Source organism: Aulonocara sp. 'chitande type north' Nkhata Bay, linkage group LG17, assembly GCF_057382095.1.
Source record: "Aulonocara sp. 'chitande type north' Nkhata Bay isolate Kocher_YH1m ecotype deep benthic linkage group LG17, A_spYH_male_GT1.1, whole genome shotgun sequence".
NCBI classification, from domain to species: domain Eukaryota; kingdom Metazoa; phylum Chordata; class Actinopteri; order Cichliformes; family Cichlidae; genus Aulonocara; species Aulonocara sp. 'chitande type north' Nkhata Bay.
The window spans coordinates 28248455-28276030 of NC_141360.1; the positions used below are offsets into that span (position 1 = coordinate 28248455).

The 27576-nt window shown below is 38.8% G+C and overlaps 1 protein-coding gene across 4 annotated transcripts; it reads left to right on the forward strand.

Moving 5' to 3' along the window:
* pacsin2 (protein kinase C and casein kinase substrate in neurons 2) lies at positions 1 to 27568 on the forward strand. 4 transcript variants are annotated; one of them, XM_086268565.1, is made up of 12 exons: positions 1 to 157; positions 14798 to 14940; positions 15400 to 15491; positions 15756 to 15912; positions 16184 to 16419; positions 18269 to 18424; positions 18578 to 18753; positions 18859 to 18979; positions 20624 to 20754; positions 23598 to 23729; positions 24848 to 25029; positions 25492 to 27568. In XM_086268565.1, exons 3-12 carry the CDS (start codon positions 15435 to 15437, stop codon positions 25602 to 25604), a joined length of 1461 nt encoding a protein of 486 aa, XP_086124691.1. In that variant the 5' UTR covers positions 1 to 157; positions 14798 to 14940; positions 15400 to 15434; the 3' UTR covers positions 25605 to 27568. The 4 variants fall into 4 exon arrangements, with proteins under 4 accessions (XP_086124691.1, XP_086124690.1, XP_086124693.1 ...); XM_086268564.1 differs by lacking the exon at positions 14798 to 14940; XM_086268566.1 differs by lacking the exons at positions 1 to 157; positions 14798 to 14940 and adding an exon at positions 11718 to 11816.
* The last annotated feature ends 8 nt before the right edge of the window (positions 27569 to 27576 follow it).

Consider the following 27576-nt stretch of genomic DNA (forward strand, 5'->3'; position numbering starts at 1 on the left):
TGCAGGGTCGTCTGCTTATAACTGACACGGCTATTTCAGTCAGTTGATCCATGGTGCCGCTGCTGAGCAGAAAAACAGCGAAAAGATTTGTAAATTGGTACCACTGGGACCAGTAACGCTTCATTAGATCATAAATCCTCAATAGGACCAGTTTAAGGTAAGTTTACATAGATACTTTTATGTTGTGCTCTATTACTAACTTACATTTACTAACTGAAGGGGCTGTGGCTTATTCGCTAATGTTGGAGCTAACTGAGGGCTAACTTTATTAATTCGCACTTGAAGGAAGTTGGCTTTACAAACACGAGAACCGGTATTTAGTTGTGGGAAAGGTCAGATAATGGTAGCGCTAAAGTGGTTTCAGGTGTGTCATGGACTGTAAAAGTGAAGTTGAACTAGTTCACCACTGACTATTATCACGGTTGCAGTAACTTGGATATTCCGGGGACCTGTAGTAAGACTTAAGCCAGCACAGTTAAGTGGTAATGTACTAAATGTCACCGTGATTTATGTGGGATTTGATGTTATTGTTATAAAGCAGAGTCGGTCAGCTGCTTTAAGCTGTTTCACCTCAACTGTTCTCACGTTTTTGTAATGCGAGTTTGGAGCTGAAGTGGTAAAGGGCGGGGCAGGTTTCGCAAGTAAAGATAACCTCCTAGCTTGCACGCTGTGCTCGCAGCATTACATAATTTTAACATTTTCCGTGGAAACTAATAGATTGGTATGTTTGTCTGAGCTCTGACACATGCCCTCTTGATCTGCTCTGCTCAGTTTGCTGCAGTGTCATCTGGCTGCCAAGTTCTGCCCTCCTCAACTCCTGTGCTGCACATATCCCGACAGTCTGTGTCTATATTGCTCAGAGCTTTGGGGACTGACTATAACAAAACACCTAATGGTCATGACATTAACCATGAATGAGTGGAAGTTATCAGTCATCATGTAGCAGGAGAATTTAGAGATGGATACTAAGGCGGAGATTTGAGGTCCTTGTGTTTTGTATGTGTAGTTTTGTTGTCAGGGTAAAGCAGTAGTGAAAATGCACCTGGTTCCTTTTTTTATGGGGGGGGGAAGACATCCAAAATGATTGGACCTTCACATAACCAAGCTAAACTTAGAATGGGTGTTCCAATTCAGGCTGAGGACACTTCACTGCATTTTGAGGTACTGTTGTTGGTGTATTCCCACGAAGAAGTTAAATGACTATGGGCCTGCAACACTTGATGAGACTATCTTTACTAGAACTAGAATAAATAAATAATATGCTACTGAGTTCATCTCATAACCAAACTCCCCCGTGTTTTCAGTCTCTTACTCTTGTGCTCCTCGACATCATGATGGGTGTTTTGTGCAGCTGTTTTTCCTGTAAATAAGAAGTTTTGGTGGCCACCAAATATATTTGGGCTTTCCAGGGTTGGTTAAAGAAAAGTAACTTTATTTTTTCTCTAAGTAGCATTTGCATTTACTTGGGCATAAAATCTGTGCCCAAGAGGACTTTTACATTGGTGTTTTTTGACTGAAGGCTTTCTTTTGGTCCTCTTGACTCAAGCAGTGAATGTAAATATTGTGTTCGTAACTGGTAGATAATTGAGTTTTAAATTGAATTAATTGCCCAGACCTAATTCAGTTCAACATAATCCTTATTTATTTTAAATTAGGACTTCTTATTACAGTTTAAAAAAAGAGTTCTTTCTGTCTCCCTTTATACCAGCCTTCTTCTCTTTAGCTTCCCCTTGGAAACAGAAGATTTGGGGCTTCTATGAACACCTGGATGGTGCCTGAAATTACCGTATTAGTGCTATCCACTCTCTGACGTGATGTATAGGAAGAAGCAGGAAAAACAACCCACTGCATGAGCATTTGCCATTATAACAGTTAGGGGTGTGCGATATGACCAAAATCTCATATCCCGATATAAGAATTCTATCGTCCCGATAACGATATAAATCACAAAAATGTAACACTTTCTGTAAATTCTGTGAATCTCGGGCAGCTCGACTTATGGAAGTGTTTCCAGCTGTGCGTCATGTAGCTGGAATCAAGTGTTTTAACAGATGCATGAAATTATAAATTTTTAGACATAAGTTGTAACAGCTGCCGTTTTTGTTTGTTTTTGTTTTTTGTGAGTATTTATTACACAGCGTGCTGCGGGGAAAAGCCTCTAAGGTTTGAGTCTAAGGTTTTGTTTTTTTTTGTTTTGTTTTTTGTTTTACTTCTCATCCGTAAATAATCTGCTCTTTCACGTGATTCAGTTTATTTTGAAAAGTCTCAACAGGATCTTGAGCTTTATTGTGAAAGGTTTATGTGGAACATAAACAAGCGGACACGTGATGGTGTTACCTTCGTTGTTGCTAACCACAACGCATAAAAACAGACGCTTGTCCATCCATAGTGTGGTTATATAAAATATAAGAGAAAGAGAGAAGTTTAAGAAATTAATATAGCCACTAGAATGACCATCAAAACGATGAGAAAATATTGCCATAAACAGTTTATTTTCCGACACCACGAAACAAACGTAAAATGAAATGATAGCTGTTTTTATATTGTCATCCGATATATATTGTTATATCAACAACACTAATAACAGTATGTAAAGTACAAAAAATAAGTATTGCTTCTTTTATGCCAATCCACTTATAAACAAAAATAAGGATAAGAAATTGATTTGTAACAGTTGGTAGATTACTTGTTTGCGGTTCTTTGCTGTAGGGCTGCCACGATTAGTCGACTAGTCACCATTACGTCAACTATCAAAATCGTAGACGACTGATTTAATAGTCGACGCGTCATTTGAAGCTTTGTAAGATCACAAAAGACGCAGGAATAAGTAGTAGGATTTAAGAGTGTAATAACGGACTGAAACAGAAGATGGCAGCACTGCATATACAAGGATGCCAGCTGCCGTTAAACCCCGAAGAAGAAGAAGAAGAAGCGGTGTACCAGAATTCATAGCGCAGCCCAGCTCAGTTTCCAACAATGGCGGCAGCTAGTTAGTTTTAATATTACTCTTATTATTCTTTCTGGGTCACAAAATAAACGTTTAACGTATATTTAGGCGAGAATGTAACTGTGTAAACCTCAAATATCTGCTCAGTTTACCAAGACACCACATTTTCAAAAGCGCTCCGACGTTTTCTGAGACGTCTGTTACCCACTAGCTCGATAGCTAGCCGGGGGCAAGGCTCACTAGAGCCCGTGAGAACACCGGACTCCCGGCAAATCGTTTTCAAACCCACTGCCGTCTGTCGCTACTCAGGTTAAACATATGTTATTGTTTGGCTTTTTTTAGTATTTTATTTGTTCCTGAGTAAATCGGTTTGGCTGAGAAATCAAGTTATAGTTTTTACACAGCTGAATAAATGTCAAGCAGAAAACTGATTATCAAAAGTGTGAGATGCTGGAGAATATACTCCGGTGTCCCGTTATATTTTAGATAGCATGGAGTTTATTAAACTTCACCGAAACAATCTGTAAATTTCATTAAAATTTATTAAACTATAATCTTGTCTTTATTTTTAGTTGGCACATACCTTACGCACTTAAAGCTGTAAGCTAATGATAGTTCTATAAGGGCAGATGAATGCTTGTGCAGTAAGCTGTACGTTTTACGTCCAATGGATGCATGATCTGATTAGTCGACTAATTGCAAAAATAATCGGTGACTAGTCGACTATCAAAATAATTGTTTGTGGCAGCCCTACTTTGCTGAAGACTTTGCATACTGCTCATAATGCAAGACTGGGGCTTCCACAGGAAAACATGCCTGGTGGTGATGTAACAATCTCCTCTTTCCCTTTCATGTAATACTGGATTTCCCTCCATTATGTTTCTCTCCATGCTGCTGGCATACAGAGTGGAAAGTGCCTGAAATTGTGGAACAAATGCCATTGTTTATCCTTGTCCACTGAGCAACAGGGGGACTGATCAGTGATGTCGAGGCTACAGTTAACTGGGTGTTGACGGACCAGCGGTTTCATTGTGTAGAGATCTGAGGCTTCTTAACTATAGTTAAGTTCTACCAGTGATGTCTGTAAGGGCCACAGATGCTGTTCTGGAAAGGCATATTCCTTTAAGAGCAGCTGTTGAGCTCATGTGAGGAAAGGAGGGCAGAGTTGACTGAGAGTGATAGATATTAAAGGTCATGGCCTGTGATTTTATTTATTTTTATTTTTTGGTGGATACTACTACTACTCCTGAGTGCACAAGTTTTTTTTTTTTTTTTGTTTTTTTTCCCTCCTTCTTTAGCACAGTTGGTATTAAACAATGCCCTGCAGTGAAAGTGCAATATTGAAGGGATAGATCAGCTCAGCTGCACTCTCCACCACAGAGATTGCAGCTGCTTTGTACTACAATAAAGTAAAATGGAAACATGCAAAACCAAAAAAAAAATCACCCTTGCTCTGGTAAGTAACTTCCATGTGATTAGCTTTCAGCACATATTTCATTTTTTGCATTGTTTTGTGTATGTCATGTATGAAAATGGTTGAAGTTGCTCAAACATTTAGTCTACCCTCCACATAAAAAAGTATCATAGCTTCACAACTAATCAATTTCCTGGTTCTTTTACCTCTTATGGTTTGCAGTAAGGCTGCCACAAACGATTATTTTGATAGTCGACTAGTCACCGATTATTTTTTGCGACTAGTCGACTAATAAGATCATGCATCCATTGGACGTAAAACATACAGCTTATTGCACCAGCATGCGTCTGGATTTGTATAACTACCATTAGCTTACAGCTCGAAGTGTTTAAGGTATGTGCAAACTAAAAATAAAGACAAGATGATAGTTTATTAAACTTTTAATAAAATTTGCAGATTGTCTCAGTGGAGTTTAATAAACTCAGCCGTCTGCTCCTTGCTATCTAAAATATAACAGGACACTGGAGTAAATTCTCGACCATCTCACAGTTCCGTTTAATCAGTTTTCTGTTTGACGTTTATTCAGCTGTGGGAAAACTATAACTTTAATCTCAGCAAGACCGATTTACTCAGATAACTTAAAACTGTTATTGTTTGGCTTTTTTTTTAGCGTTTTATTTGTTCCTAAGTCACTGATATATCATGTTTAACCTGAGTAGCGAAAGTCCGCGGGGGGTTTGAAAACGATTTGCCGAGAGTCCGGTGTTCTCGCTGGCTCGAGTGACCACTTAAACCCCCCAGCTAGCTAGCCAGCTGGTGGGTAAGAGATGTCTCCGAAAACGTCAGAGCACTTTTGCAAATATGTGATGTCTTGATAAACCGATCAGATATTTGCACAGCTACATTCTCGCCTGAAAATATCTTAAAAGTTTATTTTGTGACCCAGAAAAAGTAATATTAGAACTAAGTAGCTGCCGCCATTGTTGGAAACTGGAATTGGCTGGGCCGCGCTATGATTCCTGGGATGGGTTGGGGGTTGAGCTACGCTGAGGAAATGAAGAACGCAGTTGGAGGCGTCTTCGAATTTGGGAAGCCTTCGTCACGCTGCTGTAACGTAATCGGCCTCCAAAGGATGCGGCCTGAATTTGGACACAGCTACGAAAACTGAGTTGCTTCTTCTACTTCAGGGTTTAATGGCAGCTGGCATCCTTGTACATGCAATGCTGCCATCTTCTGTTTCAGTCCGTTATTACACTCTTAAATCCTACTAACTCGTGCGTCTTTTAGGATCTTACAAGGCTTTAAACGACGCACCGACTATTACATTTGTTGTCGACAATTTTGATAGTCAACGTAACCGTGATTAGTCGACTAATCGTGGCAGCCCAGTTTGCAGGCAGTTAAATATCTATCAATCCTGGAGTCATTAGTGGCCCATTCAAAAATTCTTGCAAATCTTATCTGAGGAAAAAATATAGCAAATGTGGATGTGCCTTTTCATTTCATTTTATAAGTTGTGGGTTCTTGCTTATACTGGCAGATATCCAGACTAACATGTATTTGTCAGGCACCAAAAACTGACACAGAAGTCATCAGCATACCTCCAATTACTGAATGCATTTAGATGGAGGCAGAATGAGATTATGTCACATGAATGGAGCAATATCTGTGTTTCACTATTAAATGTTTTACTGAAAATGGCCATCGTATCACAAATCCTCATCAAACCACTTGCTTTGTATCATCTGGTGTTCTGATTATGTTTCTCAACCACTGATATAAAGACTGCTTTAGGCATGTGTGCGCCTGTCGGCTGTATATATGTGCTCATTTCTGTGGTGCGTACGTCCTGTTGTTTCCTGCTTTTCTGCTTCATTCATTACTATCTGTGACAGTCTGCAGGGCACTCTGAGGAACATAAACATGCAATGAGAAGTCTGTCTATTGATAGCTTATGGAAAGGAATATGCCCTTGGTAAAGGGTGTGTTTTGCTTAGCAGTCTTTCCCACCATTTGCAGAAGTCACTGGGAGCTCGTGTCTTTTTACAGACGTGACTCAGGCTTTCTCACTTCTTGCCAGCATACTACAGTAAGTGTTCATGTGCTTTTAATAAAATGGTCATCTTTTGCCATTCATCAGCACTGGTCGATGTCCTGTTTTTGAGGGAATGCACAGCATTTATCAGTTATCCCTGTGTCCTACATAATGACAAAATGTCACATTTTGACATTATGTTATGCCCAATGCGGAGAAATTATAAATCAGCACAGCTGGAAACTAATGAGATTATCATGGAAAGCCCCATGAAGGAAAGCAAATCCAGCTATAATAAAGACTAAAAATGTTGAACACAGTAATAGACGAGTCTTTTTTTTTTTCTTCCTCTTCTTCTTCCTCCTCCTAATAATTATACATATATGCCTAAAGATATGTGGTAGTCTGTGAATACATCCTTGAACCTTTACAACCTTAGAACTGTTACAACAGCAGCTAAAATAACAGTAAACTGTTTTAGAAGTTAATGTCATTCATATAAGAGTATTGAACAGACTTGAGCTCGCTTTATACTACTCATATCTATTTAAAACAATATGATTTTAAGGAAGATGATTTTATTATTATTATTTTCAATAACATCATATGCTCAACCTGTCCTGTTTTACTGTTTGTTTCAACACTTGAGCAGAGGTAAACTATACCTCATCAGGTCGTGCTCACCCTATTCGGAGTCTGCTTTTTAAACCATTCACAAAAGAAACCACTAATACTACTTTCCAAACAGACAGCCTGACAAGTGTATTACAAAGCAAGATTAATGGGTTAGCGAGTTATGTCAAGTCTTTCAGTGTAATGAAGGTGGTTCTGTTTTAACCTGGGAAGAGCGCCATAGCAACCTATGCTGACCACATAACCTTTTCCAGTGTAAAGTCTGCTGTAATTTCCACTTTATCTGACTCAGACTTCAGTAACATTCAGCTTATTATAGAATTATGATTATTAATATAAGATCTCCAGCCTGCAAAACTGTAGCACCAAAGGAATCTGTTGTAAAGTTATCATAGTGCAAACTGTGCATCACATTGGCCTGGTTTTTCTTGCATACAGAACTATTGGTACCAAACCCTCCCAATGCATCCTCAAGCAAGGTTTTGGTCTTTCCTGAAAGCAAAATTAAATCAATAGGATTATATTTTCATTATGATGGGACTTGCTTTACTCAAGCATAAAATAAATTTTCTTTAACAAATAGCCCAAAAAAGACAATGCATAGATTTCAATTAAAGTTAAAGACTTATTGCCCTAGTTATCTACTTGTGTACATAAACACGCACCAGAGAGTTCTTTGAACCTGGAAAAACGATGCTGGAATTTTTATTTTTTTATTTATTTTTTTTCTCCATTCAAAGATTCTTGATTTTATGCAGCATCTTCTGTGTTGGTATATTTGCCCCTTTCTTTGGAAGTATGCAGTATCGTTCAGTGTAGAACTTGAGTCTTTGATGTGGCAAAAAAGGGAAATGATGTGTCAAACTCACCCTTTCATGTGGGCACTTGGAGAGCCAGGGTTGGCAAAGAAAGTTGATAACCGCTATCAAGATACTGTTATCTGTTTGGGGTTTTGTCAGTCCAGCTAACTCGAAGAAAGCCTGGCTGTGTTGAACTCAATTCGTAGAACAGCTCTTTGGTGTGTTTTTTGCAAAATGGGTTCGAGTAGTGACAGTGTGGGAATTTACTTAACATGCCATGGCTCAGTCAGGCACTGAGGAATGTATTTGTTCACTTCTATCTTAACCCTTGTGTTGTCCATGGGTCATTTTTGTCCTCTAAAGAAATCTTTTGCTATCAAAAATGTATTTGTTATTCATCAAATGGGCTGAAAATAACAGAAGTTATTCATTACTATACTATGAATGATTGGAATAAGTTTCAAGTAATTTGATTTATTTATGTGGTTTTTATTGAATTTTATAACGTTGGTGGTCCTCGTGGACAAAAATGACCCCAAAGTACAAAGTGTTGCAAAGAGCCGTATTTTCACACCATACTGTTTTCAAACATCTTTGATCTTGGATCACTGATGTGTGGGGTCAAGCACTGGTCATAACAACCACAACAGGCAGCACAATGAGGAGGCAGGTGCTCTATATTCAATGAAATTTTATTTATACAGCGCCAAATCACAACAACAGCCGCATCAAAGTGTTTCGTATTGTAAGGTAGACTCTACAATAATACATACACAGAAAGTATCCTCAAAAGCCTCCATTGCACTGGAGATTTGCATACTTTGATGAGCATACTTTTTTTTTTTTACCATGTTATGCAAAGCAATGACCAGTATGACAAAGCACATATTGTCCTCTAGTATAATGAGGAGGGAGAATCAATGTTCAGGAAGATCCAGGGTTAGAAGATATAGAAAATATTGTCAATATTTAGAGCACATGCTACCCTTTCTCTGAAAAAGCACATCAGCCACCTGCAGAAGTGGAAGAAGGCTATGAAGTGAAGAAAAGTGATGAAGAATCTGAACTATGTTCAAGTAGGTTCTCAGGCATCCAGGACATGGTAGTCTGAGGAGCTTGGAGAGAAAGTGACTGGGCTTCTTGAAGTTTCTTGAATTTTCAGAATGTGAAACTGAAATAGAAGATGTGTCAGAGGACTACACATCATCCATTTCAATTATGATGAAGACAAAGAATCAAGCAGGAAAGAGGAATCAGCTGAGACAGAGGAATATTTGCAGTAACGTGAGGAAACACTGATCTGGTCTTCTAACCTTCCCAGTGACAGACGATGCATGACTCTCTCATGTGCCTCAGAGAAAGATGATCTACCACAGTCCAAGCACATGTGCCAGGTCCCATACTCCTTGAGTGGCTTTTCTACTCGAGTACTGAAAGCATTATACACAGTGTATTCTGCTTGTATTCTGCTTTTTAACGTTCACATGCCAATGGATGCATCAGAGACCAAGTTGGGGTTCAGTAACTTGCCCAAGGACACCTTGGTAGGAACTCCAGACTAGAGCACACAGAGATTGAACCACCAACCATCCAATTAGCAGATGACCTGCTCTACAGCCAACTCAATGATGAACAAGGAGGGACAACAAGAGAGGAAGAAAAATGGACCGAATGCAGCTGTAGGCATATGTGGGTGTGTTGATTCTTACTGCCGTGCATCCAGTAGAGTCGCTACGGCCAGTTTATGACATCCTGAGTCTGGTAGAGAAGTTTTCATGCTGACACAAGATTAATCATAGAAGCACAAAAAGGACATAATTTCTTGATAAAGACACAATAGATGATCGTCGTTCATGACACAAACGTGCTCCCATTTGAGGTGTATGATGTGTGTTGGTGTTGACTTGACTTGAAACACAAGTGGGTGTTCCTCCTGCTGTGATGTAAGATCCTGGTACTGATGTGACTGTATGAGCACCAAGTCCCCTTCAGAGGACTCTGTCCCCTCCAACAGAACATCCAAGTAAACCAGGGAACTTTGAGACAAAAACATGGGCAGCATGTGATGCAGGTCCAGCTGTACATGGAACATGCTCGTGTGCGATGGCAAACCGTCTGTCCTGCAGTCAGGACACGAGTTGTCCCTAACATTGCAGGTTTCCAAAAGAAAACAATCACCTGTAACAGCTTGTTTACTGTATATGCCCCTTGGCCTGCAACTGCAGAAAGAATGCTGTCCATGATGGGACCAGTGCAGAGGAATAAACCTGAGCTTCCTCCTGCACTTGGGTCAAATATGGACACGCCTTTGTCCTCATGAAAGTTTGCCTTCACTCAGACTCATGCCCTCCTACCATGCCAAAATATAGAAAACTGTCAGGCAATGAGTTGAAATAAAGTTGAATAAAACCTTGAAACACAGAGATGGATGATATTTTATACTTGTTGCTTCAAAGCAAACGGGGTCATTTTTGAGCCCTGAGGACCACAGGTGTGATTATGTGCTGCCATTTAAAATTTATAAATGGTTCAAAAAAAGAATTCTCACTAAAGTTCAACATACAGCACTCTGTATGTTGAACTTTAGTGAGAATTCTTTTTTTAATTTTTTTTTTTTTAATTTTTTTTAAATATTTAATTTAATTAAATACTTAATTTTCTTGTTTTATTTTCGCTAAAAAAACAGGGTGTATTTTTTGTAAACAAGGTCTGGTGGCCCTAAAATGTAAAATGTTGGGTAAATTATGTGTTAATGTGTTGGTCTTAAGTAAAACTAAGGTGTAACACTGAATTGATTGACAATTTATACTTTTTACTTTAAAAAACAGTCAAATGAAGTGGGGACATTTTTGACCCCTGAGGACCACCAGTGTGATTATTTGCTGCCATTAAAAATTTTCAAACGCTTGAAAAAAAACTTTCTCACTAAAGTTCAACATACAGCACTCTCTAGTTATTCAGATAGTCAAAATTATCTAAACAATTAAATATTTAATTTTCTCAATTTGTTTTCGCTAAAAAACAGGGTTTATTTTTTGTAAAGGTCTGGTGGCCCTAAAATGTAAAATGTTGAGTAAATTTTGTGTTAATGTGTTGGTCTTAAGTAAAACTAAGGTGTAACACTGAATTGATTGACAATTTATACTTTAAAAAACAGTCAAATGAAGTGGAGACACTTTTGACCCCTGATGGCTCACATTGTATGCAAATCGGGAGGACATCACAAGGGTTAAGGCTATTGTCAGCAATTAAATTCCACTGTGGTTAGTACATACACTTATCAGACTTCAGTGATTATGCAATTTCTAAGCCTGTAATCTAAGGCAGTCTATAGTCTTGATTAAATCATACATTTAGAAAGACACTTGTCATTTTTATTCAATTCAAATTTAAACGATAAACACTCTCGACTTTAGTTTCCGCATATTTAAGTGTTGTTGTTTTTTTGCTTGGGCATAGCAGCATAGTGTTGAAATTTCCAGCGTTCTCCTACAGTGACAGACTGAGTGGACTTCAGACCCCAGCTTAGTCAACACCATTGTTTACAGTTCTGGCTCAAGCTGTGTTCAATTGTTTAGCACAGTCCACACAATGTCCTTCAGAGCCAAGGGTGTGCAGAGGTTTTCCTATATAGGAATTCAGTCTTTGTGGCGATTTAAGTTTCTTTTAAGTGTGTAACAGATTGTCCTATTCATCCTTGTTTATTTTGAATGTAGCTACTAGAACAATCACCTGCTCAAACTAGGGCTGCTCAATTAATCGAATTTTAATCACGATTACATCTGGGCTTTCAACGATCATTAAAAATGACTGAGCCGATTATTAGCCCCTCCCTCATGCTTTACTCTCGCGCTGCTCCATGTGGCAAATCAAGCGCACTGCTCTGCATTTCGAACACGCGTCACAACAAGAGGACCCGAGGGAAGCTCGGAAAGCTAAGCAGAAGTTATTTGGAGAGGAGTGGACTGCCGTTGGTTGAAAATAGAGGTAAAAAAAAAAAAACTTAAGTGGTGTGGAAACATTATGGCTTCGCGGAGTCAGACGTGGATCAAGTAGACACAGTGTGTAAACTTTGCTATGGTGTCGTAGCTGCACCACAGAGCAACACTGCAAAGTTCACATTTTTCATTTATTTCTTATATTGCAAACATTTGCACTGTTATCAGTATTTGCACACTATTTTATATATTTTTTTTTAAAGTCATTATTCAATACATTGTTATTGTTAAACCTTTAAAGCCGGTCAGAGCAGCATGCTCATTTTGTGTAACTATTTTTAAATCCCTGTAGAACCTGAACGCTAAGCTAGCACAATAAATTTTTTTCCATATGAAACCAGAGGAGTTGTACGTACTTCTTATGCCATCAGCTTGTCCTCGGTCACGGTTTCCTTCCACATATAGCTTTGCAAAAATTGCATAAAAAGAGCTTGCAGGAACAAAAACATAATATTCCAGAAACACGCTTTGCCGATCCGATCATGAACTTCCCACATTGAACAAGACGTCAACGCGAACTATCGCAAGTGACGTCGTTTTTGCGGAAAATGTAGTTTTTTACTTGTAGGCCTTAGAACTCGAATTGCACTGCTGGAAATAGTTTATTTTGATGCACATGCACATTCTTTGCAAATTTGCATCATAGGATTGTTTTTTTTGTTTTTCCTGCAGTATATAAAAATTGCTGTATCTCCAAAAATAAAACTATGAAGACACTCAAAATAAATTTCCTGTTGTTGTTGTAAACTATTTTTTGCAACTTTTTTGTATTTAAAGTTTTGAGGGATAAACCTCTTAAATTTCTCCAAGTAGAAATATATGTAAAAACAAAAACTATTTTCAATTTTTTTGTAGTTTATTGCACTTTTTTGCAATTAATGTAGTTACTATGGACTTAATGCATACACATTTTTAAAATATGGGCTATAACAGTTGTATTGATGTATAGCAACTTGAAATGCTCCCACAAATGGCACTACAGCATGTAAAAAAATAATATAAGCTCTGGCGGACGAAATAAATATCGTCAAATAATCGTGATCTCAATTTCAGTGAAAATAATCGTGATTATCATTTTTGCCATAATCGAGCAGCCCTAGCTCAAACATATTTGTATCCTGAGAATATAAGTATGTAGTTTAAACTGAGTTTTCATATCCCCAAGCACATGAACACATCTCAAAATGTTGATGTTTATGTATCTTGTAAAGGCAAAGTCATATTCTCAGTTTCATCCCCTCCCATGAGTAGCAAAACAGAAATGTGTATTACTACGGTTGTTATTGGTTTACTCATTTTAGGTCATTATGATGTTATTAGAGGTTTCTGTTGAATTTTCTTGCTGGTTTCAAATGTCCTTGCCCCTTGACATCACCTTTGTTTTTGTTTGGGCGTTTTTTTTTTTTTTTTTTTTTTTTTTTTTGTTTTTTTGTTTTTTCTCTTCCTGTCACCCACACAAGTAGCTTGTGTTGTGTAGTCCACTGTTTGAAACGGCTGGTAGGAGGGATAGGACAACAGGATTGCACATGCCCCTTAATTCTTGGAAATTGGCTCTAATTAATTTTGTTATGAAGAGGTATCTGTTTGAAGTTTAATGATCACATGCTCATTTACACTCTTCTGGCTTGTCTCTTTTGAGATTTTGATCATCTATACCTCTTACATGATTTCTTATGAAGGATGGTCTACAAAGAAAATTGTGAATTTTGCACTATACGGTCACGTCTAATCAGTCAAGTCTGTTATGTTAGAGCTCAAGGTTAGTTCCCCTTCTCCACCCATCATTGGTTCAAAAGTGTATGATGACTGAACAGGGTGTGTGGTGTTTAACTTAAAAGGGACCCATTTTGCTCATTTTTGACTCAGTATTGTTGTTTTCTCTGATTCTCTATATAGTGTGTAGCTTACATGCACAAATAATGAAATTGAAATGGTGCTCTTATTTAGAGAAGTAACCCGTTTAACAACAATAAACTGAGTCAGGAATGGTGTTATAACTGGACTAACTTTTTGATGCAGACAAAATGCTCCACAACTACAGCTTATTAAAGCTGTCATTTATGAGAAAATTAAAGTTCACCCCTTTTTTTTTTTTTCTTTTTTTTTCTTAAAAAGAAAAAATGTATAGAAATGGTGGCACACCATCTGTTGTTGCATAGTTTCTTCTGAGTGTGTGTATTGGCTGTTAGACCGACATAACTTCACAGTTTAAGAGAAAATTGTTCATTTGCCTCCCTGGCCTGTGGACACCACAATACTACCCTCTGTCCAAGTCCTGCCCTGGAGGCCATGGGCCACTGACCATTGATGAACAGACCCACAGAGCAGTGGGCCTCATCTTCTCACTGTCTCGCACAGCTGAAAGGGGCCCAGTGTGTTCATACTTGGCACTAAATTGAATCTTGTGTGATCCAGTCGGAAGTGGACAGCTCTCAATTGGGGGTGAGAATTGTTAGATTTATAAGTTGATTTTTTTTTTTTTAAAGTAAAAGTGACTACTGGAGGAGTTTTACAAGACTTTGATAAAACTGCTAAACTCACTGTGGGTGTGAATGCATCTAAAAGTGTGTAGTTTTGTTTTTTAAGTTACAGATCTTAAAAAAAAATAGAGGTAGAACATGAACGCTTTAATTTGCTATATTTTTATTGAAGCCACATTTGACTTTACTACCTCAGCATCTGAGCATTATTAAAAACTTCAAATTACTTCTGCTCTAAGTGTAGCTGAGCACAGAATTTGCTGGGTGAAAGTTCAAATACACTTTGAAGTGCCCATTTGAGAAGCATTTGCATCCTGTTGATACTTGCAAACTGTCAGCTGACATCGGTTAGATTCAACTCTGATCTGAAAATGTATATGAGATACTAGAATGAAAAGGGCCTCCAAGTTGATGAGGATGAGAGGAAGGAGAGGAGTGGGAAATTTAGCAGAGAGGAGTGAAGGGAAGAATAAACTGCCTGTTTTTTGAGGCTTTTGAGTTTGAAATGCTGGATGCGAGGACTCAAGGAGTAACAGAGCAAAGACTGTCGTACTAGTCTGGAGGAAACGGAAGCTGCCCGCTGTGCGCCTCTTGATGGTTTCTTTTTCTGCGATAATAGAGACTCAGTGTTCTGTGAGTAGCCGCTGTGGTTTCAACTTGTCATATGTGCTGGTGGGGGCGTGGGGGACCCACCTGCTGGCCAAGATTATCGAACCAGATCACACACTCTGCATCTGTCTGAACTGCTCTTCTGAACCTTTTATCTTTCACATCTTATCTGCGTCTGAACACAGCTGTAGTCTCTGTGGAATTTTGTGACAGAACAGTGATGTTGACTAAATGCTGTTTTCTTGGTGGTTTTGTAATGCATGGAGGGAAGACAAATTTGAGTGTTTAAAATGTTTCCCTTCCTCCTTTTGGTTTATGAACATCAGCTTGTCTCCCCCCCACACATTTGTGAAACAGAAAGTTATTGTAATAACATGTGAACTAGACTGATTGTAAAAAGCCTTGGACCTTTTTAAATGGAGTGTGGTTTGTGCTCATAACATGGATATTCTGACTTTTAATTTTTGCATGCGTTTTCTCTAGGACCCACACACTAAGTGTAGCTTTGGGCAGCAGCCATGTCAGGCACCTATGATGACTCCATGATTGATGTCTCCAGTGACAGCTTCTGGGAGGTGAGATGCATTAAATCTTTCCTCTGTTCTACAGTTTGTAACTTGGTTATTTACACTTTTTTTTTTTTTTTTTTTTTTTTAAATGGCTCAACTCAAGCAAACGATTGAGGATCAATTATAATATAATTATGCTCTAAATCATTCTTGGGAGGGGTGTAACTGCTCTCCAAAAGAAAGCCCTTTAATAGAAAACAAGCACTGTAGTTTGTGTGGGTTTTTTCTTTCTTTCTGTATATCCATCAAGTTTTATTTTCTGGTTTGCAGGTTGGAAACTACAAGCGCACCGTGAAACGGATAGACGATGGTAGTCGGCTCTGCACAGATCTCATGAACTGCATTCATGAGCGGGCGCGTATTGAAAAGGCCTACGCACAGCAGCTCACAGAATGGGGGAAGCGCTGGCGGCAACTTGTAGAGAAAGGTAAGATTAAATTGTACATAGTTAATTTTTTTTTATATACATAAAGATTTTGCTTTGTCTTAAGTAAATTGAGTGTAGTTTATACTGTGCCGGTTCGGTTGCCTAAAGGCTCTTTGGGTGAAAAACCTACAATAAATTATAATTATTGTAGCATCTTAATCTTTCTAATATATTTATCACCCAGAACAATGTGCTGATTCATCATCAACAATGGGAAATTTGAGCTCAAGTTGAATCGAAGCGTGAATTTTCTCAATAACTCTTCCGTCAGGACCTCAATATGGCACGCTGGAGCGAGCGTGGGCTGCTCTGTGTACTGAGGCAGAGAAGGTGAGCGAGCTTCACATGGAGGTGAAAGCAGCATTGATGGGAGAAGACTATGAGAAGCTGAAGAACTGGCAGAGAGAGTCCTTCCACAAACAGATGATCGGTGGCTTCAAAGAGACTAAAGAGACTGAAGATGGCTTCCGCAAGGCTCAAAAACCCTGGGCCAAGAAACTCAAAGAGGTGTGAATTTCAAACTTCTCATGAGCTCAGGACATTTGATGTGAGTTAGGAAAAATGTAGTTTAGCTTTAATAAATCATGAGCAGCGTCAGCTTTACTCTAGAACTAAACATTTAGGTAAGGCTTCACATTTGAGGATTGCAAATCAAAATTGGGCTTTACAAATTTTAGTCTGGCACAAACATCACTTTGTTCTCATTTTAAATTTCATCCTCTGGTTGTATGGTCTGTAGCCTGAAAAGACAGGCTAACAAGCTACCAAACAAGGAATGTCACAAAAAGGAAATTTTAAGGGTGACTATCTCAAGAGGTGGAAGTACTTAATTACTCAATTTTAAAAACTGCTATATTTATCACAAGATGATCTCAGCAGTCAGAGAACGTCATTTCTCTTGTGAAGTTCATTTTTAACTTTTTGGTTTTTATATGCAACCATGGTTGCATGTCAGATGACCAAAAACAGGGTGTTAACACACCTTTGTTGCTGAGGAAGGACAGTCTTTCTTATGACTCATATGGCATTCAGCAGTATCCCTCTGGTAGTTTATTCAATTGTGCCTCTTTGAAGTTGGATAGGGCAGAGTAAAATTTCTCAACTTAAAGTGATGGCTATTATTTTGCTCATTTTCACTTTAATTTGTTAATGTCATTCACCTTCTATGGTCTGTGGGTCAAAAATGAAATGCACTCGGTGGATTTTGTTGTCTTAAAATTCAGTTGATAAAATCGAGCGAGTCCTTTTGTCTGTTTCAGGACTTTGGCTGCACAATTCTGATACAGTTAGCACATGTTGATAAACTGTTTGGTGCTTAGCAAGCTTTCCAGTTTTGCCATCTTATCTAAAGCAAGGAAGTCATTTATCATCTTGCTGATCACAGCTATAAATTTTACCCCTCAGTTCTCATGAATACATTTTACTGACTCAGTGGTAGTCATGGAAAGAAGAGCAAACAATGTCTTAAACAACACCAGAGCACAAGCACAGTTGTATCTGGTTAGTGTTGATTTTGAAGGTTACTGCCAGGCATAGGAAAGGAAATGGTGAGGGCACAGAGGGAGACTCCTTTGGTTGAAAATGAGGTCTATGTATTTCCTACTGCTACTTTTATTTTAGCCTGTTTACTTGTTGGAACCTTACCCCCCCTTCTTCCTGGGCATATTTATGACCGGGCATGTTGCAACCTTCAGGCTCCCACTACTTCCTGTGAGTATGATGTCACAGGGGATGGTGACATCCTGGCCTGTCATTGAGCAAAACTGTTTTGTGATGGAGATTTATTGATTGACCAGATGGGCAAGGACAAGCGATGAATGGCAGAGAGAAAATGGGGGTAATTAACTGGCTAGCTGACATGGGGGAAGTGGGTATTGTGTCAGTATCGGACCTGCCTTCTAAACTGACTATGAAGTATTTTATTCATAGGCCCGAGCCTTCTTGTTTTGTTTTTGTGGACATTAAATATTTTTTTTTCTATTCAGAAAAGGGAAAACACACAAATGTCTGTTATAACTTAAAAATTAGGGCTGGCTCTTGTTGTTTTGAGCCATCTAGCGTAATGATTACAAATGACATTAAAAAGTTCAGCTTTTTCAGTGAGCAAGTGCGGTCATCAGTTTCACATAAATCTGAAGGCAGCCACTTGAACATTTTGGAAAGCATAACAAATGTTGTTTGCTTACATACTTCACTGAAAGTTTTCACACAAATTAAGGCTGGGTAAAGAGGTGGTTATATCTTCAGATACCAGTGTTAACAATTCTTTCCACACTTCCTCACACTGTTTCAAGTTACCTGGTTACACACGACTTGTGTCATTTCCTTAATTTTACTTTAACCATCAAACCTGCAGGTAGAGACTTTGAAGAAGGCCTACCACACTGCTTGTAAAGAAGAGAAGCTTGCAGCCAGCAGGGAGACTAACAGCAAACTCGAGAGCAACAATAACCCTGAAGCCCAAAAGAAACTCCAGGAAAAGGTGGAAAAGTGTCAGCAAGAGGTCCAGAAGGTACAGTTTCCTGTGGCAAGAGACTAAGAGGGAGGCTTGTAACTGGGAAGACATTTTGTTTTGTCCCCCCCCCCCTTTAGCTGAATGTGGGAATCTGCGTGAGTTTTTGTTTGTTAAATGTGATTTATCATTTCTTCCCTTCTTACCTTTCAGACTAAAGAACGTTATGAGAAATCCATCGAGGAGCTGAACAAATTGACCCCTCAGTACATGGAAAACATGGAGCAAGTGTTCGAGCAGTGCCAGCAGTTTGAAGACAAGCGCATTCAATTTTTCAAAGAGGTGCTGCTGGAGGTTAAGCAGCACCTGGACCTCTCAACCAATCACAGGTCAGAAATGACATAACATCCCTTTCAGAAAGACACAGATGTGGGAGAAGTTGGAGCTTTGAATAGTTGCACTTTAAGTGTATCCCTTGCCCTTTGTCATTGTAGATATCAGGGAGTTTACCACACACTGGACGACACAATCTCTGGCACCGATCCTGAAGAGGACCTAAAATGGTTCCGGTCCAATCATGGTCCTGGAATGCCAATGAACTGGCCCCAGTTTGAGGTAATGTACTAAAGACCACACTTATTTAATGCATGAGTGTAAATCGGCTAGGGGAAGGGTTGAGCTCTGAGAGCAATTGCTAGAGGTTTCCAAATAGTTTTTACATCTGAACCGGATGCTCTGTTTGACTCGTGTCACTCTGAAGAGTGGGTTGTTGTTCCAGACTTGATGAGATGATGATATACACTAATAGCTGTTATATATATTATTCAGTAGGGTAATTTAAGAATGAATTAAAGTACTTTAGGAAGCTTATCTTAAGAGCTGCGGGTACTCTTGAGGTGCAGCTGTAAGCACCACAGGTCAGAAATGGGGAAAACATCTGAATGAAAAAGTTTCAAGGGAAGTAAAGCATTTGGCCCAAGCAGGAGTTATAGCCTTCTGTCACTCTTGGCATTGAGACACCAGAGGTGGAAGTAGATCTGTCTGCGGGTAAAGCTGCATGCGCTTCCACTGATACAATTTAGTGTTTTTGAATACTCTTGCAGGCATAGTTGTTCCCGTGAGCCAACTTCTTCCACTTTCTGTCTGACTAGTGCTTATTTTTGGAAGTTTAGGTTGTTGGTTTTTGTTTTTTGTCTTTTTTTTGGGGGGGGGGGGGTTTAAAGAGGAATATATCTCCCCTTAGATTAAATTCTACACAACTGAGAACTGCTATCCATGGCACATTTAAGTAAACTGAATAAAACATCACTGTCTTCATTTCCCTGCAAGATGGAGATTTTTTTTTTTTTTTTTTTTTGTTTATGCAACTGTTTCAGCAACATGGTTTAGGATTACATAGTGTTATCTGCATTAAACCTGTTGTACCCCTGCTTTCCTTTCCGCATATTTGACAGAATTTGGAATGGTCTCGTCATCGTCCCTCTAAGAGATGGTCCACTGTAGTGAGTTCTGCATGAGGGCTATTCTCTCACAGCAGCCACAGGGAGACTATTTATTCCCACTAACCCTCTCTCATTCTGTGTGTGCCTTTGACTCAAGTTGCCTTAGTGAAACTTAACTGAGACAAAACTTCATGTGGTATATGCAGACAATATATGAATACTATCAGTGCCAGTCAAAGGTTCAAGCTTCCTGACATTTACTTTTCCTCGATATCAGAATTGCTGTAATTTATCTTTCGTCTTTCTAACTTTTGGACTCTGACCCGTCATTTCAGCCTCTGAGGCATTCCTGCAGTTCATGTGAACTCTGCAGTGTCACATGATACTGTGTCATGGAAGACTTTGGTTTTAAGTTATAAATCAGAGGGGTTAGAGAAACAATTGGAGCTCTGAGGTTATGCTTGCATCCATTTTAAGGAAGAATAAAATTATGTAATAACCTTCCTCTTTGGTTGAGGGGGAAAATTTGTTGGTGATGTTTCTTTCAATGGGCTATGGATGCTGCATATGTCTGTATATCCTTGACACACTCAAATATAAACAGACATGTATGCACAGTTTTAAAATTGAGAATTAGTGGATCAGCTTGAGAAACGCTGAACTGATCAGGGACTCTGGGGCTGTGTGTTTAAGATGCTGTGCTTAAGTTCTCCCTGTACTAGCTGATGGGCTTGTTGATTCACGCTTTTCACTTGGCTAAGTTTGGCACAGTTGTACGGTTAATTTTTAATACGTAATTTTTTTAAATGTGTAACAGGAATGGTCCATAGACCTCAACCGAACCTTGAGCAGACGAGAAAAGAAGAAGCCATCAGAGGGCATCACATTGACGGGCATTAGTCCAGCTGGGTCAGACCAGCCTGTTCAGCCTGCCAAAACCAGCAACAGGTAGATGTCTGATAACTCATTGGTTCACTGTCTTTGTCAAACATGCAGAGAATAGAACATCTGATTTAATACACACATCTATCCAAACTCACCACATCAAAGATGCTGCTGCACTCTGTGCATGGCATCCTACTCTTAAGGAATGGCTGTAAACTTTGCATGAGGGAAGCTCCAGGAATGATGTTCAGTTGTGCAGCCGTCCCCATGGCAACAGTAAACATTTTGATACAGATTGTTGGGATAAAGTTATCGTCAAGAGACTAAGTCTGCTGGTGCATACCTGAAAGCATGCCAAAAGTACTGTGAAAATACAACCCACGCACATGCTTTATAGGCATTCATATTGGTAGTGACAAGTTGAAAAAAGGGTCGATTAATCGGACATCTGTACTTAAAGCAAGTGGGCTAAGATGTTATGTCAACTAATACTGTAATTAACAGACTCATTTTAAGATTTAAGCAAAATATCGACACAAACCCTCTTTCAGTTTATAGTAAGTGAGTTAATCCTCCATTGATCTAATAAAATACATAAGGGATTTAAGGCTTCTATCAAAGTTAAATGGCTGGCGGTTTTTAATAACATGAAGGAGTCTTTCTAAAGCGATAAGATGGGAATGTAGTTGTCCCCAGACATCTGTTAACTGTGTCGTGGCAACAGTACTGTGGACTTGACAAGTCATGGAAATGATGACAAAAGACTAATTTAGATACGCTCTATAAAAACTTGGTTAAATGATTTGTGTGTGTGTGTGTGTGTGTGTGTGTGTGTGTGTGATTGGTTTTTATGGGCCTGTGTGTTTTGGGAGGCCTCAACTCTTCACATTCCTTTGTAGCTTTGTAATCTCTCAATTTAATGTGCAAACACCTGCTGTTTGCTCTTAACAAGCAGGAAGATGTGTGCATTTAAAACTTGTGGAGGAGTGTGTAGAGGAGCCGATTGAGGGAATGCCAAGCATGGAAAGTATTTGGCCTCTGACCACTACCATTGCACTTGCTGCCACTCCCCCGTATATGCTGCTTATTGTTGGTTCTTTTTGAACATCAGTGAGTATGGGTACTTGTTTCAAGTCTGATCCCTATCTGTAGTCACAACTTGGATAAGGGTGAAACTTGTTTTTGAGTCGGTGTCAGATTTGTCTTTTCTTTCCCTTTGTTGTTGGGTTTTTTGGTTTTGGTTTTTTTTTTTTTCCTCTTTGTCCTTGATTTGAAGTGTCAGACATGAATCAAACCGATTTTAAAACTCTTAGAGCTTGCTTAGAGCAATGTCAAGTCTTTTAATTCATGATTATGAGGTCAACTTTGGATGGTTTCAGTCAGCTAAGTTACACTGTACCAGACTCCCACTGCAGAAGTGTTTGCTGTAATAATGCCACAGGCTTAACTCGGAGAGCATAGCATGACTATGCAAACAAAGGCGTTCACATTTCTGTACTTGGGGCCAACTGATAACTGCTTCTGTAAATGTTTCTATAAACAGGGAGTAGGAGTCTTGTTTCCTCTGATACAGGCCTTCTTCTGGTTTTTTGCTCCTTGAAACACAATCACAATAATAGGAAGTAAACAACCCTCATGTGACTTCTTCACAGGGTTTTTACACCTAAACAACCCACAGCTGGCAATTAAGGGCTCAGGGAGGGGCTCACTGATGTTTTTGATAGCTTTGTGATAATTATGACATGCAGCACTTATTAGTGAAAAACAAGTCTCACTAGAATGCTCTTTCTGTCTGTTTAGTTTCATGCTTTGTTGATGTCACTCTTTCATATAAATATGAAAATTACTGGGTCTTCCAGCTGTCCTTAAACCTACAGTTATAGCCCCACCTCTCTTGCTGTTGCTAAATGTGCAACAGAGGCAGAAATCTCTAACCTTCAGCTGACTAATTCTATGACCTGATTAAATTCTAAAATAACCTTTTGAGCTTGCCTGTGTTTCATCTAGACTCATACACTCTATTATCAGGCTTTAGAAAATGTAGCCCATGACGGGAAAACCGTCAGACGGCCCTGCTGAAAAAGCAGGTGCACAAGCGTATCTTTTTTTTTTTTTTTTTTTTTTTTTTTAAGATGGTGGAAAACATGATTCAGTGATGGGAAGTCTTACAGAAAAAGTTGCTTCTTGAGTGCTGTCAGTATTTTCCCATCTTTTTAAAAATAGAGTAAAGCCCACATTGTTGGAGGGACTTTGCACAGTCTTCTGTACAACTCTTTGCTCAATGACTTTTGTCTAACTCAGTTTTGAATATTTACTTCATTAGACGGTCTTTGACTATGCCTGGCCTTGTTTGGGGTTGGATACTTAAACTGATGTCTAAACTCATTTCAATCCAGAGAATGGCGTAAAAGATTCGAGTCTGACTGTAAGAGCTCATTATAGTTACATGCACACTACTGGAACCTGCTGGGAAATCCATGATGTTGTGCAAGACCAGCTTTGTTTTGTTTGGATTCTCACTGTTGGGTTGAGGGGTTTAGTGAAAGGCTGATAGGACAACTTTAACTTGTGTGATGTGCTGATGAACTTCAAGTTGTTACCTCACTGGACACATGTTCATTTGCCCAACCATTTTCTTACATGCTTATGAACTTAAATCCCATCCCAGCTGTCGCTGAGCGAGAAGCTCGGTACACCATGGATAGGCTGTCAGTCCATCACAGCAATAGCCCTTTAGTTTCCTTTTGGACTAAAATATCGAATGGGTCAATGATCCAATCTTCTTCTGCTTCCTGTTATGCATAACTTGGGGGGTTTTTTTGTTTTGTTTTTTTTTTTTTAAAATCCCAGGTGTGACTCTGTATGCATGCTTGTCAACAATCTCTCACTGTGTCCCATGTTGTCAGCCTGACTGTACCAAAAGCTGCACCTGCGGGCACGAACCCGTTTGACGAAGATGACGATGAAGTGGGGGAGACTGCCGTGGAGCAGGAGATCACAGTCAACAACACCGTTGTGAATAAAGAGGAAATAAAAACGTTGGTGAACCGGAAACGCTCACCTGCAGCATTTTCTGTTTCTACCTTTGCTATGTGGAGCGTCGTTGGTGTCGCGTCTCGTGCATTTTCCTTTTCTTGGTTTCTTCCCACTACTTTTTATTCTCTCCTTCCTCAGGTGTCATGTTGTGGCTCTGCATGGTCATTGAATGGCATTGCACACAAAGCCTGTGTCTTTTCTTCATCCCTAACAGTTTCATGTCTTGCAGAACGTTAAGTGTATGCGCATGGAGGCGCATGCTTCTGCTGTGGAAATGCATTGTTTCTCTCTTACAGTCAGATCTGGATATTTGAAATTGGTCTTTCTGTTTCCTTTTTTTTTTTTTTTTTTTTTTTTTGTGCCAGCTGATAATTTAAAGGCTCTTTAAAACAAAATGAGTAAGTTTTGTGTATCAACTTTTATTCATTTGAATAACAGTTGTACCTAATGGGTGGAGGGATCCAAAAATAGCCTTGAAACCATAAACTGGTCTGACTGTAAATTATTCTTGTTGGTTTTGTTTTTTTCAGCTTTGCCTGCCAAGTTCCTTCTGATGTTTAGGTGGCTCCCTCTCCTGGTCAGAGTTAAACTCCAATCATGCGTTGACAATTGTGATTTGTCTTGCTTCATCTTGTTGTGCTTCGGTTTTTGTTTTTCTTACATGTCGCGTTGATGGTTTTTTTTTTTTTCTTTCTTTCTTTCTTTCTTTTTTTTTTTTTTTTTTTTTTTTTTTTTTTTTTTTGCTTTGCCCCCTATTATTTCTCTCTCGTCTCCATAGACTTCAAGTTCTTGTTGTCAGTGGCATATAAGCAATTTTGAAATCATTTATCCTGCGTCAACCAAATGCTTGCTTTTTAGTCTTGCAGTTGTTTAGACTGACCCAAAAGGAGTTTTTTTGTTTTTTGTTTTTTCCCTGCATTTGGAGATGCCTATTTTATGCTTAAGGGTTTCCACTGTACTGTATTTGTTTTATTTCCCCCCCCCCCCCCCCCCCCTTTTTTTTTTTTTTCTTTTTCTTTTTTTGCTCTAACCAAACTCTTTCCACCTGCCTTGACGGTTTTTCTTTGACTTGTGAGGCAAAATACCAGGGTTTTACTATGTGGTTGGTCTGTCTGTCCAGTGCAAGCAGTACGGAGAAGACTCCAGACTGGTCGGATGAGGACACAGGTGGTAACCCTTTCTCCACCAATGGTGAGGGTAATCCATTCGAGGAAGAGCCGGCCTCTCCTGTTGTATCTGTGCCTGTCAAAGCTCTCTACGACTATGAGGGACAGGAGCAGGATGAGCTGAGCTTCAAAGCAGGTACATGACTAAAAGGGGTCAGTTTGGCCTCAAGCAATCATTTGTGAAGGAGATTATGATTTCAGTAATGTACACCTATGACCTTAGGGTACATCTTAGAGTTGAACCTCCCTTTGTCTTCAGGGCTGCCTTAATTCTTCATGGCATTGATTCAACAAGGTGCTAGAAAGGGCCCTAAAAGATTTGAGTCCATATTGATATAGTTGCTGGAGATGCATACTTCCATGATGCAACTCTGTTTAACCACATCCTAAAGTTGCATCCCCATTATTAGATTGCGTTCTGGTGACCTTGGTTCTGCTCAAAAAAATTTAGCTGCATATTTGACGCTGATGCTGTAAACTGACTTGATTCTTTTTTTTCTTTTTTTTCCCCCCCTTTTTTTAACCTTTAAAATTAAAATGACTTCTGTATATGTACGTAGATTAAGATTGATTACGATTTCTCTCTCCCCATTTCCAGGTGATGAATTTACCAAAATAGGTGAAGAAGATGATCAGGGCTGGTGCAAAGGCAGGCTCAAGGATGGACAAACGGGCCTCTATCCTGCTAACTATGTGGAAGACATCCAGTAATGAATCGCCACAGATGGAAACAAATGTGAAGAATGTGTTTTATGAAACTTGACAGGCTCTTATTTTCAGCCCTCTTTTCCTTGTTTGTGATGACTGGATTGGAGTTGGTGGAAGACAGAAGAGAAGGGTTTGTAGAGCTTAGGAGGACCACTTTAGTCATTTCTTACCCGTGGACACTGTTGGAAACTAACTGCAAGTTTCCAGAAGATTTCAGGAAGATCCAAGAAGACTTGCTGTTGGTGTAAGATGTTACTTAGAATCCCATTTATGCTGTTACAGAAATAGCTATTCAAGTACATATTGGATAAGACTGAATGAAATGTGTGAATTTGGATCATTTAAAAAAAAATAAAATAAAATCACTGAGATTACGATCTTACAAATAGTCTTGCATGCGAAACACAGCCTTGATATGCAAGCCCGTTTTTAATTCACCAAGGGAATTGAACCTTTTTTATAACCAGTACTTGCATTTCTCCTGAAAGAATCCAGTCCATAGATGTTTTTTATTATTTGGCCTGAATTGTGAGATTCATGAACTTCATTTTAAATTAGTGTTTATATTCTCTCATTTCTTTCAGGGTTTTGATTTTTTCCCCATTCAGTTTGTAACCGTTGTGGTTGTTGTTAGTTTTTCAAAGGAATGGTAAAGGTCCTCAGTTACCTTTATTCATGGGTAGACTTCCTTTAGTGACTGCAGCTGAATGTATTTGTTTTTACTCATGGATTGTTCACTTTTACTGCGTCCACTGACCCCACTCCCTTTCTCACATACCTTTCTGATGATTGTAGATATTTTTCATGCAACACTGAAAGTTTCTCACTTGAATCTTCTAAGTTCAGTTCTCGATTCTTGTCACATGCCAGGTTATGGGAGAATATTTTGTTTGATTTAGATTTCATGTTCTAGCAATAAAAACACAATTGAATATTGTATTGCATATACATTAATATTAGAACAAATCAAACATTCTGATTGGATGATGTGCAGGAAATTCTTAATTTATGATGCCACAAGTGCTTCTGTTGTTCTGATGCTGAAATGTTGTGATGGAGAATCAGTTTGTACATTAACTGAATGTTTATGGCAAACGTTCATCGACCGTTACTGCTATATCTGTAAATATGATTTATATTTTCCCTTCAGAGGGCCATATGAGTTGCTTTGATCACAAAATGCTTTGTGAAAAATTAATTTTCTTTGGGACCTATGCCATTGCTATCACAGCCTTAATGCACAGTTTGCAAATATGAACTGCACATCGTTCACAAAGAGCATTCATTAAATAACTATTACTTTTGATGCCTTCAGGCTACAGCAGAGGAGGAAAAAGTTTTGTTTTGTACATCAGTGAGGAAAGATGTTTGAGTGTTGCTAGCAAAATGCAGTGACAGTTATACTTGCACAGAAAGGTTTGTAATTGTTGTCCCACATCACAATAAATGAATTTACTGGGAAAATATACAGATTTTCTTCTTATATTTTCACTGAATAACTTCAATGAATTGAAAGACACTCAGAACTGAGTCTGTTTCAATAGGTAACACAAACCGTTACAGATTTGATCACTATTGTACTTTATTTATTAAAAGAAGTTTGACTGCATCTAACTTTTTTTCTGTTGCTGTAATTTTTCTTTTAATATATAGTTTTTTGCTTTGAGGGGGTATATCCTTACAAGGCACCATATGACTGTAAAATAAGTTTTATGTTGTAGCCTTATGCTATTCTGCAAGACGAGGATTTAAACGATACAACAGAAAGTTGAACAAATGTCAACAAACTGGAATATGCAGTTGGATACTGTGATAAATCTGACTGTTTTGTTTTTAAGGTTTGGCATCAAATCCATCCAAGACAAACTAGACTGGATGCAGTTTTCCCACACACTGCAGGTTTCTATTTATAGTAAAGTTATTTTTCTCTCTCTCTCTCTCTCTCCATTAAATAGTCTTGACACTGGTGTATTCC

Excerpts from the sequence above, each read along its gene's own strand:
- pacsin2 (XM_086268565.1), top strand. The coding sequence starts at position 15,435 with ATGTCAGGCACCTATGATGACTCCATGATTGATGTCTCCAGTGACAGC. Across the intron at positions 16,420-18,268 it reads GGGCCAAGAAACTCAAAGAG|GTAGAGACTTTGAAGAAGGC; the intron begins GTGTGAATTTCA and ends TCAAACCTGCAG. Across the intron at positions 20,755-23,597 it reads CCTGCCAAAACCAGCAACAG|CCTGACTGTACCAAAAGCTG; the intron begins GTAGATGTCTGA and ends CCATGTTGTCAG.